This window comes from Denticeps clupeoides, chromosome 9 (assembly GCF_900700375.1).
Source record: "Denticeps clupeoides chromosome 9, fDenClu1.1, whole genome shotgun sequence".
Taxonomy (NCBI): domain Eukaryota; kingdom Metazoa; phylum Chordata; class Actinopteri; order Clupeiformes; family Denticipitidae; genus Denticeps; species Denticeps clupeoides.
In genome coordinates, this window is record NC_041715.1 from 19,746,625 (window position 1) to 19,766,504 (window position 19,880).

Here is a 19,880-nt window from a genome sequence, read left to right on the forward strand (position 1 = left end):
TCATTTCAACCATGAAACATCTGAATTTTTATTTGTGATTCAATCTTCATCTTAAGACACAGTTGAGTGGTCCTGGTGAAAAGATCTCTATCCAGTCCCTCCAGGATTTCGCTATAAACTTTTGTGATTGTTGTGATGTAAAAGTTCAAACATTCAAATTCTGCCATTTAATAATGCTTATTTAACTGAATGCTCTGGTATACTTTTTCCAACAAGGTGCTTCTGAAATGCACCTTTTCCAACAAGGTGCTTCTTTCCCTCTATCCTGACTAGTCTCCCTGTTCCTGCAGCTGATAAACTTCCCCACAGCATGATGCTGCCACCACACTGCTGATTAACTGTAGGGATGGCATTGTTCTGATGATCACCGGTGCTTGGTTTCCTCCAAACATGATACCTGGCATTCACACCAAAAAGTTCAATCTTTCTCTTGGTCTCATCAGACCAGAGAACTTTTTTTCGCATGGTCTGAGAGTCCTTCAGGTGCCTTTTGGCAAACTACAGGTGGGCTGCAATGTGCCTTTTTCTATGGAGTGGCTTTGGTCACCTCCCTGACTACATTTACATTTACATTTAAAGCAATTGGCCCTTATCCAGAGCGACTTACAACGTGCTTTCAAGTTACCATCGGTGAAGTGATCAGTTCTAGTTCATTAAGACCCTCAACTATGAATACAATCTTTTTAATTCACTCTTGTTGTAGATTCTGTACATAAGTTAGATAATAAGAAGGTTACAAGTTAATCTAAATGTTCTCTAAACAGGAAGGTCTTGAGCTGCCATTTGAAAATACTCAGTGACTGAGCTGTTCTGACCACAAGGGGAAGTTCATTCCACCACCGAGGGGCCAAGACTGAGAAGAGTCTAGATGAGCGTCTTCCTTTTACCTTCAGAGATGGAGGGCCAGGCGAGCAGTACTGGAGGTTCGGAGTGAAATAATTAAATTATTTCAGTAATTTAATACAAATTTAAAAAAGACATTTACAATTTCAATCATAATTTCAGTAAGACTTCACATTTTCTCATATTTCAAGGAATTTTCTCTTTTTAATGCTTTATTTAATTTAAATTAGTTTCTCTCTTCTCATTATGCCTGACTCCAAGAGAATTATCAACTCAATCATGAAACACTTTATCTGGCTGTGAAGCTGATGGACCACTATCTGTCTAGAATAGAAACCAACCAAGAGTTCCTCCAGCTGGTCGGCTGCACAGCCATGCTCATCGCTTCAAAATTTGAGGTGAGGATCAATGCTTTATTCAAGATCTTGTGAATTTGAAGTTTGGCTAGTACCTGTTGCAAAATTTCACTCAACATAATGGATCATAACAGTAAAAGGATTTACAGAAAAAGTAAGCACTGATTGGTTATTATTAACTTTGTGGTTCACCTTGTTTTTTGACCATCATGGCCATCACAAATGTTCTCTTATTGGTGAAATGATGACATTTATGAAATGTTGTACTGTGTAGCACCCTCAATATCCACTAAATGAAAAAGTATACGGAGACCACCCCACCCATCTCTGTTTGAGCTCAGTTTTAGACTGTTAAACCCCTGACAATCACTCTTTAGTAAATAATAACTAGTTAATTACTCTTCTTAGGATGTAATTCTGCACATTTTCATGGGAGCATCACAGGCCCTCCTTAGATCCCCAAACTAATTAACACAGACTTCAGATATAGTATTAGGGGACCACTAAAACCTATATAAAAGCAAACCCTTTAGGTTGTATCACTTGAACACTTTGCATTAGTGACCACTCACTGTTTAACTAATGTTGCGTAAAATATTAGTATTTTTACATTTTTTGCTGTTAACCAAAATGTTTGTCCATTTGCTTACCCATTGTCCTCCTCCTCTTCCCACAGGAGCGAATTCCGCCCTCCATTGATGAATTCCTGTACATCTGCGATGGGGCCTACAAGCATTCACAGCTCATTAGGATGGAAGCCAGCATCCTACATGTGCTGAACTATGACATCAATATCCCTGTGCCCTACAATTTCCTTCGCAGATATGCAAAGGTTCATTTCTGGCTGCATTATATTGGGCTTTTGTTATTTTTTTGGCCGCTCTAAGAATTCTTCTGCATTTGTTTCTACCCCTTAGCAGAGTGGATTTTATTACTGAGCAATACTGCAATGATTCTTTATTTTAAAAATATATTAACTCATTATTGATTGATATAAGATTGATACACAGGGGTATTAGTAGGGTTCTTGGTCATTAAAAACCTGGAAAAGTCATGGAATTTGAAAAGAGAATTTCAGGTCTTGAGAAGTTTTGGAAATCTGAAAGTCATGGAAATGACATTCAAACACATTTATTATTGTATTAGTGCATGAGATGCATTTGGAGCTGTACATTTTAACATGTCAGTTAAAGGGGTGGCTCACAGTAAAAATTATTATACCAGTCTAGACATAAGTGTGACATTTCCTGGACTAAAAACAGGCCCCAAAGACTGACTTATACAGTACATTGTTGTTTACAGTTCTTGTTTTAATACATTGCAGTGATGAAATCCTGGCTTGTAAGTGTTTGTAGTCTGCAAAGCACTTTCTATAAAAGTAGCCTGAGTGTCCAGAAGTGCATGCTTACAACTGAATTCTTTTCTCTGTGAACAGTGTGTTGGTGCTAACATGGAGACTCTGACGCTGGCCCGCTATTTCTGCGAGCTGAGCCTGCAGAATATGGTGTTCTTACCAGTAAGAGGATCTCTACTGGCCTCTGCCTGTCTGCTGGTTGCCCTGGTGACCAAAGACCTAGGAGGATGGGTAAGGTCCTTGACTCAACATTCCCGATTTAAGATAAAAAAAAAAAAATTATGTCCAAAACATAAATGCATAACTGGTTCTTTCTGCTGCAATCCAGACACCCATCCTGCAGTTCCATTCCAGTTATGCTGTGGGAGACCTGGCTCCTGTGGTGCGGCAGCTTCACAACATGCTGTCCAAACCTTCTGACAGCGTGCTTGATGCAATAAGGAGCAAGTATTTCGACAGGTGGGTCCAACCATTCCTAGAGCAAAGGAATCCAACTAAAATAGCTGTTTACATGCTTCTTTTTATTATTTTATGCTGAAGTTTTCTTGCCCTTTCTCATTGCAGTGTGTTCTTCGAGGTTGCAAAGACCCCCACTGTGGATCTCAAGAAACTGGAGCAGTTTTTGTAAAAAATGATTATACTGTATATAGTTCAAATAGCCTTTTTTTATTTGTGTATATATTTATTTATTTATTTATTTTTTGCTTTTTTTAACATCATTATGCTCTGAATAACAAAAATAATTATGTTATAAAAAAGCAGTGTTTTTAATGACACTGTAATGGCATTTTCTTGCCACTGAATCTGTTCTTAAATCTGTGTGTGTGTGTGAGAGAGAGAGAGAGAGAGAGAGAGTGTGTGTCTTATTTATATTTCATTTGTGTCCTTGGATGTTTAGTCCAAAATAAGACAATGGGTATTTGTAAATGGATTTGTTCTTTAAATGCAGATGTTATGCTTGTTAAGTCTGGGGCATTTGTAAGCCTTATTTTGATATCACTGTAACCATCACTGGGCTGATGGTTAAATGTCTCTATAGGAAGTATACATTTTCTCTAGGATTTGGTATGCAGTGTGCAGCGGTTCCTGTCCAAGAGGTGGATACACACACACACACACACACACACACACACACTATTATGTATGTATAATATATAGCACTTTCAGTAGAAGCTCACTTAATTTAATTCTAAGTTTAATTTCAGGCCATTTATGTGAGCATTGTTTTGGTTGTTATTAAGCATTGCTGACAATTTACCGGTATCACAATCTACACAAAAATGTACTCCTTCTAATTGCTGTCTGATGAGGATGGATTGGAAATAATCTGGAAGTGACTGCTCTAGACATGTTGGAATGATGTCGTAGGTGTGGCCATAAATACTGATCTTGGATCCACTGCAATGATTATTATGCAGTGATATAAAAAAATCTGCAAACACACAGTGAGAATATTAACTGGATATTTTAATAGCAATAATACCCAAATATAAAAAGAGGTCGCTACATCATTGGACACTCTGATTTGCTATTACTGATGGATTTTGTTCCATTGTTCCGTTATTAACTGGTTGCTGAATTTGTTGATCAATAGCTGTAACTATCAATAACCACTCATCATCTCGACTACTTTGTTTTGGTTTACTAAAAGTTAATAACCATACTGACAAACATATAATTCAAAAAAGGACATGTCTTACATTCAAGATACGATAAGACTGTGAAACGCACAGAAACAACGGAAAAGGCCTGACCTCTCCGCACAAAATGACATATTGTTTGTTTTGGTAGGTCGTACGGCCCGCCCACAAAGCTCCCTGTGACCAGCCGTAAAAGCTAGAGACACAGGAGTCGAGGCACACAATCTGACATATTGGATGTGTTGCTACCACAAATAGTTGTCAGGAAAACATAGGAAATAGGGAAAAAGGCAAAAAAGGCCATGTCTTGCATTTGTGGCTGTCACACTAAGACTGTGAAATGCACAAAAAATGGAGAGGTCAGGCCGAAGGTCGGCACAAAATGACATATTGGTTGCTTCATTGGGGACTACAGGACGGCCACAAATCGTGACCAAACCATTAAAAGTGTGAAAAAAAAATTTCTTAGAATTTGCGATGATTAGGGACGCCCTGTCCTTCACCGTACACACACGAATTTCATGTCAGGTCGTGTGGCTTTTTGTTCCGCACAGTTTGACATATGGTTTGGCTCGGTCGGATTTACGGTCTGCGCGCAATTCCCCAAAAAGCGTTTCCGGAACGTGTTTATTATCCTAGTCCAAAATTGGACTTTTTTGGACTTTGTGTCCAGATCGTTTGACATACAAAAAAGTTGATGTTGTCTTATAGATCTCGCCAAGACCGACGTAGACATATGGTTTGTCAAATGGATTTATGGATCACGCACAATTTTGGAAAAACAAAAAAAGTGTAAATGGACGAAAAAAAAATTTTTTTGTTATTATTTCAGATGTTTTTTCCACAATTAATGCGGGTCATACCGAAGCACACACAACGGCGTGCTACATATCAAAAATTTGTACTTTATCATGTGAGGTGCGCTATTACTTTTATAAGCGATTGGACTGGCCGTGGCCGAGCTACTAATGCTCAAACAGAGTAATTTGCCAATTAGAATGCATTGAATGCTAATTTTAGCATTGGTAGCATTTGTAAAATGGGGCCCCTTTTAAGTGGTACTGCTACAGTTTCATTGCCAGCAAAGGGGGTCCTACAAGGGGTACTGATACAGCAGCAGCGCCAGCACTGTAATTCAATGGAATCTTAAACCAGCAGCTTCATTAGGGTGCCAAACAGCCACATTATTAAGACCCCCGGTCCTTTGGCTGCTTTATTAAGGTCGACCTGTCCTTCGGGCACTTCATTAGGGACACCCTGTCCTACAGCCACTTTAGTAGGAACACCCAGACGCTTTAGTAGGGATGCCCTGTCCTTCGGCCACTTCATTAGGGATGCCCTGTCCTTCAGCCACTTTGTTAGGGATGCCCGGTCCACAGGGGCAGTGGTGGCGTAGCGGTTAAGGAAGCGGCCTCGTAATCAGAAGTTTGCCGGTTCAAATCCCGATCCGCCAAGGTGCCACTGAGGTGCCACTGAGCAAAGCACCGTCCCCACACACTGCTCCCCGGGCGGTGGTCATGGCTGCCACCTGCTCACTCAGGGTGATGGGTTAAATGCAGAGGACAAATTTCACTGTGTGCACCGTGTGCTGTGCTGCTGTGTATCACATGTGACAATCACTTCACATTCATTAGGGACACCCGGTCCTTCTGAAGCTTTATTAGGGACGCCCTGTCCTTCGGCCACTTTAGTAGGGACACCCTGTCCTTCAGTCACTTTATTAGGGACGCCTTGTCTTTTGGCCACTTTATTAGGGAGGCCCTGTCCATCAGGAACTTTATTAGGGATGCCTGGTCCTTCTGCCACTTTATTAGGGACGCCCTGTCCTTCGGCCACTAACATGGAAGCCTAGAGCTAACATGCTAATTTTTTGGACATTGTCCAAACGTCACCAAATTTAACATGACGCCTCTTGGCCACGCATATTTGTTAGCATATTTGATATGCTGACATTAAGAGCATTTTTAAACATGATTGATATTGAAATATTTGAAATGTGCGAGTGCATGATGTCTGTGTGGCCAGTATCTTTTAAATTTACATTAATTACACTCACACATGCTAAAAATTAGGTGGAACAGTGATGCTCATGGGTGGGGACTCATGGGCAAGGTGGCCACACACAAAATTCACTCACACACCCATACCTACAGACATTTTTTACTCAGCTATTCAGCCATTGTACATGCCTTTGGATGCAGGAGAAAACCTGCATCAACATGGGGAGAGCATGCAAACTCCACAGGCTGACGACCCTTAAGGTGTGCGGTCACGTGGCTAACCCCTGCTAACAATCATATCCTCTGTGTTAAATGATCAAGGCAATTTAATAATCTGCTTTTTGACGAATACCCGTCAGCTTAGATCGACATGTTGTGTCCTGAACGTTGTTCCTGCTGCTGTGGGCTGGTTCAACTATGAGGCACTTTCTGTAGGGAGCACAACAACATGCTTCATAATAAAGATGTGAGAGAAGACAGTAAGAAAGGAATCAGATGATCAGAGCAGTGGGGTGGCATGGTGGTGGTACTGCTGCCTCGCCACAAGGAGAACAGTGTCGGAGTTGTAAATCCTCAGCATTCGGCTCGCCTGTGTTCATGTGAGTCTGCTCTTGGTGTTCAGGCTATTTCACACATTTCAGAGGACTTCAGTATAGGCAACCTGTGGTGGCCAAAGGTACTTCTTTTGAATGATCTTGAAGCATCTTTTTTCCCCCAACCACGCTTAAAGCTTCTGGTGGCCCGTTGCTTATTTACAAATGATTCTGCACATAATTGTAGGAATAATGTTTTATTTGAATGGTTGGTACTTTAAAAAACAAAAGCAACAACACTCCACGTGTGATCTGTGCCTTTTTATGTTATGCCCATAACCCATAATTAACAGAACTGGGACAACCTTTTCCCACACTGAACTAGTGTGAAGTCTGTTTCCTCTGCTGTCAAAATAGCAAAATGGACTTGGACATGCCCATAAGTGCTTTTTCTGCTTTCTGCTATGTGCCAGATTGTCAGAATAGGGCCCATCAAGTTTCACCCTGACCTGCCATCATTGCTGTACTTACATGTCTTTGGGGATTGAGGTCGAGAAATTGGCAAGAAATTGCCAGTGATGGAGTTTCCTTTTAACAAAATGAGACAACTCAACAACAGGGTTCTTGTTGTGTGATAATTACTTAATCAAAGTATTCCAAGAAAGAAAAACTGGTGAAAAGTGGTGAAAACTTTCTGATGTGTATGGTGAGGACAGCTTGTCTGGTCTAAATTCACAGAAGAGGAATTGTTGACACACCCTGGAATGTTCTTTGGAAGATACAGAGGCATGAATATGTGGATGGAATGAACATGACTGTTTCCCCAATTTTCCTCAAGGCAAGGTCCCTAGAGGCAGGGTTCTGCTTTATGTTATAGATGGGTCACTAAATAGATCATCCTCTCCCCACAGTTAGTTGTTTTTTTTCCTTTGTGACCTGCCGGTATAATAATGACTGGTTTGGTATTAGAATCCCAGAGGTTGAATTGTGTATACTGTATATAGAAAACACAAAAATACAATGTTCTCATTTTACAGTAACAATACATTTTTGTAAGGGACAGTCAACTGCTGAATCGATACTTGGATACAAATATTTTTTAAATATTCAGTTAAATCAGTCTATTTAGTATGCTGAATTGAGGGACTGAACTCATTGTCCTTTGATAATGTCCCTTTCACCTTTTTTGCAAATAGGAAACAAATATTATGGTAGGACAGGAAATTGTATGTCACTGAAAAATTTCCAACACAACCATAGAAACACAATATATCCATACAGCATGGCACGCTGGTGGAAAGATTAATTTTGTTCATTTGAATTAATCATTGGACTTGATGACCAGTGATGATGATTTGAGGACACTGATCTTTGTGGTCATATAAATTCAAAATTTGTCAGTGTAACCCTATGGCTAAATTTGCAGTGCATGCCACAAAAAATGTATGGACTATCCACCATTTACACATGAATGAGTTTGGAATGTTCCAAGACCCATTCCCCTACATTCTATAAGTGCAGTGTGGACATAGCTGGCGAGGAGCTGGGCAACTGAGACCATATGCTACAACATATGCTTTACATTAGGGCTGCAACAACGAATCAATTGAATCGATAGAAATCAATTACTAAAAGAGTTGGCAACGAATTTCTTAATCGATTCGTTATGTCGCACAACGCGGAGACGTTTGATTATTAAAAACACACTCGGTCTCTCTCGTGCACAGATGCTAGCAGAGTTTGGCGCCTCATAGACAGCACGGAGCAAAAAAAAAAAAACGAGCGGAGGTAGAGGACAGATACATGGCGGAGGCAGAGAACTCTGTGCGACCCAAGTCATTTCACACTGTTTATTTCACACTAAATAAACAGAAAAAATGTGTTAACTGTAAAATATGCAAAAGCGACATGGCACGGTACGGGAGCACCACGTCAATGTTCCAGCACCTGAAACGCAAACATGTTGGAGTGTTTGAGGAGGAAGAAGGGAGTTCAGCAGCAGGGGAAGGCAAACAAATCCTGTTAAATTTTCTGATTTGTATTGTTCTTTATTTTTTAATAAATTATTTATCGTTCTGGCAGCTCAGGTGGCACTTTATTTTTTTTAAAAAAAGTCTATATTTGGCAGATGTAAAGCATACATGTGTATGTTTTTTGTGTTAGTCCATTTTTATTTTATTATTATTGTAACAGCTCAAGGAGCAACATGTTTGTGCACTTTCTAAAGATTTTTGTTCTATTTTTGAATAAAGGGTTGAAAATGAATGCTTTTCATGTTTTTTTTTTTTTATCCGATTCTACGATTAATCAAAAAAAATTATCGACAGATTAATCGATTGTTAAAATAATCGTTAGTTGCAGCCCTAATTTACATTTCAGGCCATGTTACATAAACTCACCACACACCACATCTCTTCAGAGACCACTTCATTTGATCCATCAGTCAAGACAAAGGATGTTTTGAGATTCCTAAAACCATAATTATTCATTAATTAATAAAACATTCTAAAAAGATAAAGATTTTAATTTCCTTAGTAAGATTTATAATGGAGAGAACTCATCACCCTTAGGCTCCTGGGGAGTAGTGTGTGGGGATAGTACCTTGCTCAAGGGAACCTCAGTGGCACCTTGGTGGTTCAGGATTTCAACCCAAGTCAACTTTGTTAGCGCTAGACCAACACTGCTCCATGTCAATGTCAACCTAGAGCAGTATTTTCAAATTGGCAGAAAAGGTAAAAGTGAATTAGTTGTCACATATGACACATGACAGCACAGCACCCAGTGCACACCTGAGCCAAGAAAGGCATCTGGAGAGCAGTGTGTTGGGATGGTACTTTTCTCAGTAGCACCTGGGTGGTTCGGGATTTAAACCAGCAACCTTCCAATTATAGGTCTGTTTCCTTACCTGCTAGGCAAACTACTGCCCCAGAAACTTAGTACCATTTTTTTGGTGTGTAAATATCTGTCAATCAGAACATGATCATTAATTATGTTTTGATAAAAAATAAAATGGGAGGAGACAGATCTCTGACAGTTTTCATGCATGCTACTTACACATTCTGCATGATTTAAATCCATGCACAAATATCATGTTTTGCCATGGTGATGGGACAGGGTAGGAAGAATAGATTCTTTCATACTACTTAGAGTGGACAGGGGATTTACTTAAAGCAATTCACATAATACAGGACAGGGTACAAGGACAAGGACATACAAACAATGACCTGATGCTGATTAGACACAATGAGGCTTTATTTAAACACAGAACATCATGTGTACACAATTAGAAATTAGGACAACGACATCGACACTATGAAACTCTGGACTGGCACATGGAGCCGGAACCCCCAGCCGGAGCCTGGTTTGAAAATAATGTCCCTAATGAAAGTTTTATAAACAGTGACTGCAAATGTGAAATCAGCCAGTTACGATCGCTTTGGCTCTAAATGTGTGACTTGTGGGAAAACAATCACCCACCGTGTCAACAAATGTTGAGAATGTGACAATGTGTTGCTGAGTCACAGACCCTGACAGGGAGACTGCAGGCCTCCTTCCTGCCAAACTTACTTTGCAAAGCACCTGTCCCCATAGAGCAGATGCCAGCTCTTTCCTCTGGCTCCAGACTCAATTGAAATTCTGCTGTTTGCTGACATCTTGACTGCCTGTGAAAATGTCTTCATTCCATAGTTCTAGAAAGCCCTTTTCTGCTTATGATCTTCAAATATGGCCCAAATGGTACTAGCTGTAGAGGGCAGGATGACGACTTGGGTAATAAAGATCAAAGATATCATTACAGAAATGTTAGTCTTCTGAAATACTTAAATCTAACATGAAAAGAAAAACAATAGGGAGTGTAGCAGTCAGTCAATATTGAGAAGGCCAGAACTGATGGTCAAATGATGATTTATTGAAGCCGTCCGTGTCATCAACCAACGTAAGAGCTAAAGCAAGAGCAGATACCAATAATTACGATCACATCCCCCGTCATGCACAGCACCTAAGGTTAGTATATTTCTTTCCCTTAGCATAACAAATCATGTCTTTTCTCACAAACATTACAAGTTGCTCAAATATACTTTAGTCATAGTTACAAACCTTGTTCCCTTATCAACTGATGCTAGATTTGTTGCTTTTAACTTTTTCGGTTGTCCTTTTCTCTGCGTTCCCACTGAGCCTTTCCTGCTTTACTTCGCGCCTTCTGTCTTACCTCAAGCTCAGTTCCGTTACCGTACTTCCACTCACAAAGGGGTTATCAAAATAACATTACATTCATGTAAATCTTACGTTTTTTGGTCTTTGCATGGAGCTATACCCGGCAAGAGACAAGAGGAGTGTTTGTGCAGTCCAGCCTTCTTTGCACTGCTTGACAATTCTTGATCCTGTGAGGTCGTCATAGGATGAAAACTGTTTGATGTTTACTTTTTGGTTCAAGAACCAAAGAACAAAGAAAATGGTGATGTAAAGAAGGTTTTTATGTTTGGTGCATTTGCGCTTCACTGGAAACTAATTGAATATTAATCATTTGTAATGCCTCAGCAGCGCACACACACATACACACCAACCTTATTTCAAAGAAACATTTGGCCATACGTTTGTTACACAAAAATAGGTTAGTGATTAATTTTTTTTTTCTGACAATTTAGTCACTCAATGTTAGAATTAAAGCACAATAAACTAGCTGCTTGTTTCAGTGGTGGCCTAGTGGTTAAGGAAGCGGCCCCGTAATCAGAAGGTTGCTGGTTCGAATCCTGATCTGCCAAGGTACCACTGAGGTGCCACTGAGCAAAGCACCGTCCCCACACACTGCTCCCCAGGCGCCTGTCATGGCTGCCCACTGGGTTAAATGCAGAGGACAAATTTCACTGTGTGCACTGTGTGCTGTGCTGCTGTGTATCACATGTGACAATCACTTCACTTTCAACTTCATGTTGTAACAGCCATGGAGAACAGGGATTAGCACAGATGAAGGAAATTTATGAAGACCTCAGGGATATAAATTCTCCAAAAAAAGAGGGCAGTAAAGCAACTAGCTGGTGATTGTGTTAACGCCAGTGAATGTTACTGCAATATGTGGAAAAAGTTGAAAAAGTGCAAATGTACTTTTGTTTTTTCTCTGCAAATGCTTTGCACAGCTTGAAGTGGCCATACTTTGCTGGTGGGTGTACAGTTTTGTGTGCTTAAGACAGAAGTGCATGTTTTTCTGCCAATTAAAGGTCGTGGGGTGGTAGTAGCCTAGAGGGTAACACACTTGCCTATGAACCAGAAGACCCAGGTTAAAATCCCACTTACTACCATTGTGTCCCTGGGCAAGACACTTAACCCTAAGTTGCTCCAGGGGGGCACTGTCCCTGTAACTACTGATTGTAAGTCACTCTGGATAAGGGCGTCTGATAAATGCTGTAAATGTAAATATTCAGGAAGCCCCCTCTCAGCTCATGGTCCCCGGCAATTGTCTGTTTTGCTGGCCTGGTTGCGATGGCAGAGTACATGTGAATAAGCTAGAAAGCAAATGGGTCTGATTTGAGAGAGTTGTAGTAAGCAGAACCTGATCAGAAGAATGGGTTAAAATTTATCTAAGCTGATGTGCAGGACTTAACAGCTAATGTAAACTATTGGTAATTTACAGCCATATTTACACAGAAAACTGGAGTAAAGCTGTCTAAAGGTTTCACAAACTTGTGTATATGGGGTTGTGGGGACTTACCTGGAACAGACAGATGGACAGAGACATGAATAAAGCCATTACTGGAGGTTGCGGGGCATCAGGTTGTTGAACTCAGAAGACCTAGGGTCTGTTGGGTGAGTAAATAACTCCAGAATTTCAATCAATCGTTGTAGAAAAATGCTGCTGAAAAGCTCTGGCTACTACCAGAGAAGTGAAAGTGAAGGAATAATCATTGTGAAACACAACACAGCACACGGTGCACACAAAGAAATGTGTCCTCTGCTTTTAACCATCACCCTTGGTGAGCAGTGGGCAGCCATGACAGTCGCCCCGGGAGCAGTGTGTGGGGACTGCCTTTGTGGCGAGCTGCTTCCTGGGAGCTTTTCCTCCGGTGGACTTGCAAGTGGTCTGCTTGGTTCAGCCGAATGTCGCAAGTGCTTGTGGGACAACTTGTGGAGCTGCATTCTGACTCATTTCAAGCTTTTGTCGGAGCCCCTGAAAAAAATACTGGATACTAAAAAGGTAGAAGTTGCGCTTTTGGGACAAATTGCGTGGCTCTTAAAAGAGCCTTTGATGCGCGTTGCCGGCGCTTTATTTGGCCTTCTCGGTCTTCTTGGGCAGCAGCACGGCCTGGATGTTGGGCAGGACGCCGCCCTGAGCGATGGTCACGCCGCCCAGCAGCTTGTTGAGCTCCTCGTCGTTGCGCACAGCGAGCTGCAGGTGACGCGGGATGATGCGGGTCTTCTTGTTGTCGCGGGCCGCGTTCCCAGCCAACTCCAGGATCTCAGCGGTCAGGTACTCGAGCACCGCGGCCAAGTAAACAGGAGCGCCGGCACCAACGCGCTCCGCGTAGTTCCCTTTCCGCAGCAGCCTGTGCACACGGCCCACAGGAAACTGCAGGCCGGCTCTGGAAGAGCGGGTCTTCGCCTTAGCGCGCGCTTTACCGCCGGTCTTGCCTCGTCCGCTCATCTTGTCGTTCTACGATGTTCGTTCAGGAAACAAAGTAACGCTGGACCACGCGGAGCTCTTCTTATAGGAAACGGCTCAGTGTCCTGATTGGCTCAAAATTTCGGCCAATCCTGTTATGTAGTCCCGCCTCCTTTCATTCACACATTTGACCGCGCTTTTCGTTCCAAAATGACGCTACAGCGACAATTTGAAAAAATGTAATCATTAAAATAATTCAAATAATTCAAATACAGTTTGAATCGAGGAATATTCTTATTTACTATATTTACTATTTCACTTATAGTATTAAGTTGATCTCCCATGAGTTGGCATTACACCCAAATTACACATGGTATTTTTAAACATTTAAAGTATGAAGCCGACATTTCATATCTAATAATGAGAAGAAATGATCAAGTTTATTCACCTCGGTCCCAATGAACCATCAAGAAACAATCAAGAAAACTTCCATATTTCAAAAATAAGACATGAGACGTGTTTTAGTATTAGTTGGTATTCAGTTTTAGTTCAGTGGAAAGTAAAACGTCAGTAACGTGTTGCACATGACTGTCCCCTCCTTCACAAACTGTCACCACATGGGGACATGGTTGTGCGGGCAGCTGTGAAAATGACGTTTGATATCTAGATTTATAGATGACTTATAGAATAACGAGGCTTCACTATTTTGATGATTATGTGTGGGGGGTCGAACAGACGCGCCTTTTCTGGAAATCAGTGTGTGGCTCTTAAAAGAGCCTTTTTGAGTAAAAAAGCAGCAGGAATTTACTTCTTCTTGGCCGCCGCCTTCTTCGGTTTGCTGCTCTTGGGTTTGGCCGCTTTGGGTTTGGCGACCTTCGCCTTTTTGGGGCTCTTGGCCGCTTTCTTGGCTGCGGCGGGCTTCTTGGCTGCTTTCTTGGGACTCTTGGTCGCCGCCTTCTTGGCTGCTGCCGCGGGCTTCTTGACTTTCTTGGGCGACTTCTTGGCGGCGGGCTTCTTCGCCGCGACCTTCTTGGGCGACTTCTTGGCCGCGGCGGGCTTCTTCGCGGCCACCTTCTTCGCCTTAGGAGCCGCCTTCTTGGCGGCGGGCTTCTTCTTGGGCTCCGCCTGGTTCTTGTTCAGCTTGAAGGAGCCCGAGGCGCCGGTGCCCTTGGTCTGCACCAGAGTCCCCTTGGTGACCAGGTTCTTGATGGCCACCTTGACCCGGGAGTTGTTCTTCTCCACGTCGTAGCCGCCGGCAGCCAGCGCCTTCTTCAGGGCGGCCAGAGACACTCCGCTCCGCTCCTTGGAAGCGGACACGGCTTTGACGATCAGCTCGACGGCGCCGGGTCCCGCCTTCTTGGGCTTCTTGGCCGCGGCCTTCTTCTTGGGCGACTTTGGCGGCGCCGCGGCCGCGGCCGCTGGAGCTTCTTCTGCCATGTGGAGAGGTTCGGAGACGCGGGGAACAATGACGCAGCGCGCGGGGAGCTGCGCTCTTCAACGCGCCGTGAGAACCGTGTAGAAGCAGCTTCCGCCAGTGGAGCCTCCGCTGTGTTTCCTCCTCTCCGCATATCGGGCAAAAAGCGCGTCGCCGCCCGAGCGCCGAGTCACGGAACGTTGTGGGCAGGAAGCCGGGATCTTCATCCTTCAGCTGGATGGCGCGGTGCGCGGCGGAGAGCGGATTTTATCCCGCAGGAAAGCCGCAGAACACGTAGTTCCGCCCGGAGAGACGGAAGGACGGGCGGCGCTCCTTCATTTTGCCCTTTAAATGTGTTGGAATGAAGATGTCGGCCGCGGACTGTGGACGGGCTGTTGTCACTGGTCCTCGGCCACCGACCGCTGGTCAGCTGAGTTGAAGGAGAGCGCGGGGACCGAGGAAGAGGAGCTGCGGTGACGAGGTGAAGCACAGAGGAAGATGTCACATCCTGACATGTCATCTGAGCTTCATACTTTACTTCTGCTGATCAATGCTGATAAACACAATACAAATCGACTATATAATAGGTGTGTCTGTGTGTGTGTTTTACATTTACAGCATTTATCAGACGCCCTTATCCAGAGCGACTTACAATCAGTAGTTACAGGGACAGTCCCCACCTGGAGCAACTTAGGGTTAAGTGTCTTGCTCAGGGACACAATGGTAGTAAGTGGGTCTTCTGGTTCATAGGCGAGTGTGTTAACCACTAGGCTACTACCACCCTGTGTGTTCCTGTCAGACACCTGCTACCTTCACACTTTCCCACAATTCCTGACCTGTGACCTGACATGAACATCCAGGGTATTCCAGTGCTGTCTGGAGGAGGATGGGTTCCCCTGCTGAGCTTTGTTTAAAAAAGTGAAGTTGACCTTATTGTCATTTCAACTATGTGTTATACAGTACATAGTGAAACAAAATAACGCTTTTCTGGAACCTGGTGCTACATGTAACATTTGAACAATTAGTCAAAGTTACATACTTCAAAAATAGCGTTAAATTTTTATGTGTAATAAATATGCAAATTAAAATGGTGCAAATATTGCTGTGCAAAATTGAACGTTGCATTAATAGTTAATCTGACAGACAGATAATATTATTTGATTTGCAGCTATATGCTGCAATATGCCACTAAACAACATTTAATCTAAGCCTTTCCCTAAACTTAACCATGAATAAAGTCCACCTACTGTGGAGCTCCACACCTCACAGTGGACACAGCCAAATGTGTTCCACTTCTGACAGATAATCCTGTTTTTGGGGCAGTGGTGGCCTAGCGTGCCACTGAGCAAAGCACGGTCCCCACACACTGCTCCCTGGGCGCCTGTCATGGCTGCCCACTGCTCACTCAGGGTGATGGGTTAAATGCAGAGAACAAATTTCAGTGTGTGCTGTTGTGCATCACTTCGCTTCAGATGCTCTTGGTAGTAGCCTAGTGGGTAACACACTCGCCTATGAACCAGAAGACCCGGGTTCGAATCCCACTTACTACCAATGTGTCCCTGAGCAAGACACTTAACCCTAAATTTACATTTTACATTTACACTTAACCCTAAATTTACATTTTACATTTACAGACGCCCTTATCCAGAGCGACTTACAATCAGTAGTTACAGGGACAGCCCCCCCCCCCCGGAGACACTCAGGGTTAAGTGTCTTGCTCAGGGACACAATGGTAGTAAGTGGGATTCGAACCCGGGTCTTCTGGTTCATAGGCGAGTGTGTTACCCTATGACAAATTGGTAGACGAATTGCTCCAGGGAGACTGTCCCTGTAACTACTGATTGTAAGTCGCTCTGGATAAGGGCGTCTGATAAATGCTGAAAATGTAATGCTCTTAGATAAACTGGCTTTCGGGACTTCCTGTGGGGAGCAAAATGAGGAGGACCTATTTTAATTAGGAGGTCAATTTCCTCAGAGTTGTGTGCAGACAATTATGTCTGAGTTTTGTATTGCGATTTTGCTCTTCAAACGATTAAACTCTTCATTCAGGTAAAGGCAAACACTTCAATAAGAGAAAATGGTTTGAAAAAAAAAAAAAAAAAAATTCAATCCTTTTAACCATCTCCGTTGGTGAGTAGTGGGCAGCCACAAGCAGTGTGGGGACGGTTCTAAGTGGCACCATTGCAGATCATAAACAGCAACCTCCGAGGGCAATGTTAGTCAGAATATATATATTGAATAAAGGGGGTGAATTAGAGATGAACAGAATCTGCTTTTTTTTTGTGAGCATTGTGTGCGGCTCTTAAAAGAGCCTTTGTGTTGTGCGGCGTTGCAGCCACGGGTTACTTGGAGCTGGTGTATTTGGTCACTGCCTTGGTTCCCTCAGACACCGCGTGTTTAGCCAGCTCTCCGGGGAGCAGCAGGCGGACGGCGGTCTGGATCTCCCTGGACGAGATGGTGGAGCGCTTGTTGTAATGCGCCAGACGAGAAGCCTCGCCAGCGATGCGCTCGAAGATGTCGTTGACGAACGAGTTCATGATGCCCATCGCCTTGGAGGAGATGCCGGTGTCGGGGTGGACCTGCTTCAGCACCTTGTACACGTAGATGGCGTAGCTCTCCTTCCTGGACTTTCTGCGCTTCTTTCCTCCCTTGGCGGCCGTCTTGGTCACGGCTTTCTTGGAGCCCTTCTTGGGCGCGGACTTGGCGGGTTCAGGCATGTTGATCGTCTGGATTCCGACCTCGAAACAACTGAAACGCTCCCCGCCACCGCCGCTCCTTTTATACTCGCTGCTATGGAAACAAGCCGACGACTCTGATTGGTGCTTTCATATTATGGAGTGAAAAGTCACGCCCATTTATCTCCTTCCATTTCCCGCTCATTTAAGACAAAGGCGGAGTTTTTTTTTTACCTTAAACTTTAACTAAAATATATGAAAATAAAGCATTAAAGCATTGATTTATTACTTCATTTATTTATTGTTGTCTGATATTTACAAGCGAGTCGTTTTGTCCTTTATTTTACAGTTAATAAGAATCTACATTTCTAACGTTAATTTAATTCCACATAACTTAATAAAATAATGAGTCCTTGCACTCATACCTGCGGTTTCCATATATTGGTCTTAATGTAATTTAGAAATTCTTCATAACAGCTGTTACAAAAAATATCCAGAATCTCTGGAGACACTCAGGGTTTTATGTCTTAAGGGACATAATAGCAGTAAACGTGGTGTAAACCTCTGGTTTATAACTTTGTTATTATTTCATACATTTCATAAAGTCTTAATTATAGTAACAGCAGTTGAGACATTAATCCAAGATTATAATAGGCCCTCTGCCTGCTCTCCATAACTCCCAACGTTCAGGCAACAGCTCATTAAATCACCGAATCCTCACGGTGGGTAGAATCTCGCCTCGCTACCCCCACAGGCGGCCCTAAACATTTACATTTACATTTACAGCATTTATCAGACGCCCTTATCCAGAGCGATACTGACTTACAGTCAGTAGTTACAGGGACAGTCCTCCCCTGGAGCAACTTAGGGTTAAGTGTCTCGCTCAGGGACACAATGGTAGGAAGTGGGATTCGAACCCGGGTCTTCTGGTTCATAGGCGAGTGTGTTACCCACTAGGCTACTACCACCAAGAGTTCTATAGTATTAAATAATTTATTACATTTTCCAGAGACAACCAGAAAGCGCTTTTACTTGTACGTGTGTGTGGCTCTTAAAAGAGCCTTTGGGCTTTTTATTCGGTTCTCTGCTCGTTTAGCCGCCGAACCCGTACAGAGTGCGACCTTGACGTTTCAGCGCGTACACGACGTCCATGGCGGTGACGGTCTTCCTCTTGGCGTGCTCGGTGTAGGTCACAGCATCGCGGATCACGTTCTCCAGGAAAACCTTCAACACGCCACGAGTCTCCTCGTAGATCAGACCAGAAATGCGCTTCACGCCACCGCGGCGAGCGAGGCGACGGATGGCGGGTTTGGTGATTCCCTGGATGTTGTCGCGGAGAACTTTGCGGTGACGCTTGGCGCCTCCTTTCCCGAGTCCCTTTCCTCCCTTTCCTCGTCCAGACATCTTGTCAGATTGTTACAAAAACTGCAACTTGCGGAAGGAAGAGACTCGCTGGGGTTTAATGTACAAAGAGAGGACCTCAGTGAAGCCAGGTCCGTAGGGCGTGTCTTTGTCTACCCGTTTTGTAATTGGCTGCACATGAAAACACGTGACAACGTCACAGCCCCGCCTCCAGTCCGGAGCGTTTTCTTCAGTTCGATACAATGTAGATACAATGATGCTACAGTCGCTCTTACTGGTTAGTTTGTAACATTTTTAACAAGAAAGTGTGTTTCAGGACATCGTCACTTCTGATAGAATCCTTCCTCACCAAAGTTACTTTTTAAATAAACTTTACTCTGTTAAAATCCCTTACTAAGTCTACTTTATTACACAGTCACCTAGTCAAGCATAGACAGTTCAATTCACAGTTCAGTTCACCGTAGTTAGGCTGTCCTAGTTAGGGTAGTGGGCCACAATTGCACAAATGTACCATCTCTGTAACAGTTTTGTGCAATGCTGCTTATGTTTGTTTTCTCTGAGGCACTAAATCAAGTGTCAAGACCACCTCCAGAGTCCAATGATAAGACCACCATAGACATTTTACATTCATGGCATTTATCAGAAGCCCTTATCCAGAGCGACTTACATCCAGTAGTTACAGGAACAGCCCCCCCTGGAGAACCTTAGGGTTAAGTGTCTTGCTCAGGGACACAATGGTAGGAAGTGGGATTTGAACCTGGGTCTTCTGATTCATAGACAAGTGTGTTACCCACTAGGCTACTACCACCCAGGATCTCTACCTGATTCCTGGAAATGAGCTGCTGACAAGACGACCCAATAAGAAAAGTATCAGAGGATCACCACAGCCACCACCATAATGGCTAAAGCTTCAGGGATCTTCAAATTGTCTAGTACCTCCAAACATGAACAGATGCTCTGTACTGCACTTTGGACTTTCATAACACTGCACCTGTTCAAGTATTTTTACCAGCCCTGCACTGACACCAATTGCAATCTCACTCTACCCTAGAATGGGGGTCTCTCTCTGTATCACTCCTTCCTCCCTATCTTTTTGTCTCTATAAAAAAAA

The 19,880-nt window shown here is 43.2% G+C and overlaps 5 protein-coding genes across 5 annotated transcripts; 1 reads left to right on the forward strand and 4 right to left on the reverse strand.

The window, feature by feature from the left end:
• Positions 1–1,100: 1,100 nt before the first annotated feature.
• Positions 1,101–3,181, forward strand: LOC114796896 (G2/mitotic-specific cyclin-B3-like; the record flags this gene model as incomplete). Its single annotated transcript, XM_028991412.1, has 5 exons — positions 1,101–1,241; positions 1,876–2,031; positions 2,635–2,784; positions 2,882–3,012; positions 3,118–3,181. Coding segments are annotated over 5 exons (642 nt in total), but the record flags the coding sequence as incomplete, so codon positions are not given.
• A 9,671-nt stretch (positions 3,182–12,852) lies between these two features.
• On the reverse strand, positions 12,853–13,379 carry LOC114796414 (histone H2A-like). Its single transcript, XM_028990364.1, has one exon. It carries the CDS (start codon positions 13,358–13,360, stop codon positions 12,983–12,985), a length of 378 nt encoding a protein of 125 aa, XP_028846197.1. The 5' UTR covers positions 13,361–13,379; the 3' UTR covers positions 12,853–12,982.
• A 537-nt stretch (positions 13,380–13,916) lies between these two features.
• Positions 13,917–14,764, reverse strand: LOC114796413 (histone H1-like). Its single transcript, XM_028990363.1, has one exon. The coding sequence runs from the start codon at positions 14,753–14,755 to the stop codon at positions 14,123–14,125; it is 633 nt and encodes a 210-aa protein (XP_028846196.1). The 5' UTR covers positions 14,756–14,764; the 3' UTR covers positions 13,917–14,122.
• A 2,310-nt stretch (positions 14,765–17,074) lies between these two features.
• Positions 17,075–17,462, reverse strand: LOC114796415 (histone H2B). The gene has a single exon (XM_028990365.1). The coding sequence runs from the start codon at positions 17,447–17,449 to the stop codon at positions 17,075–17,077; it is 375 nt and encodes a 124-aa protein (XP_028846198.1). The 5' UTR covers positions 17,450–17,462.
• Positions 17,463–18,446: 984 nt separating this feature from the next.
• On the reverse strand, positions 18,447–18,865 carry LOC114796416 (histone H4). Its single transcript, XM_028990366.1, has one exon. The coding sequence runs from the start codon at positions 18,809–18,811 to the stop codon at positions 18,500–18,502; it is 312 nt and encodes a 103-aa protein (XP_028846199.1). The 5' UTR covers positions 18,812–18,865; the 3' UTR covers positions 18,447–18,499.
• Between the last annotated feature and the right edge of the window lie 1,015 nt (positions 18,866–19,880).

Excerpts from the sequence above, each read along its gene's own strand:
- LOC114796413 (XM_028990363.1), bottom strand. The coding sequence starts at position 14,755 with ATGGCAGAAGAAGCTCCAGCGGCCGCGGCCGCGGCGCCGCCAAAGTCG.
- LOC114796415 (XM_028990365.1), bottom strand. The coding sequence starts at position 17,449 with ATGCCTGAACCCGCCAAGTCCGCGCCCAAGAAGGGCTCCAAGAAAGCC.
- LOC114796414 (XM_028990364.1), bottom strand. The coding sequence starts at position 13,360 with ATGAGCGGACGAGGCAAGACCGGCGGTAAAGCGCGCGCTAAGGCGAAG.
- LOC114796416 (XM_028990366.1), bottom strand. The coding sequence starts at position 18,811 with ATGTCTGGACGAGGAAAGGGAGGAAAGGGACTCGGGAAAGGAGGCGCC.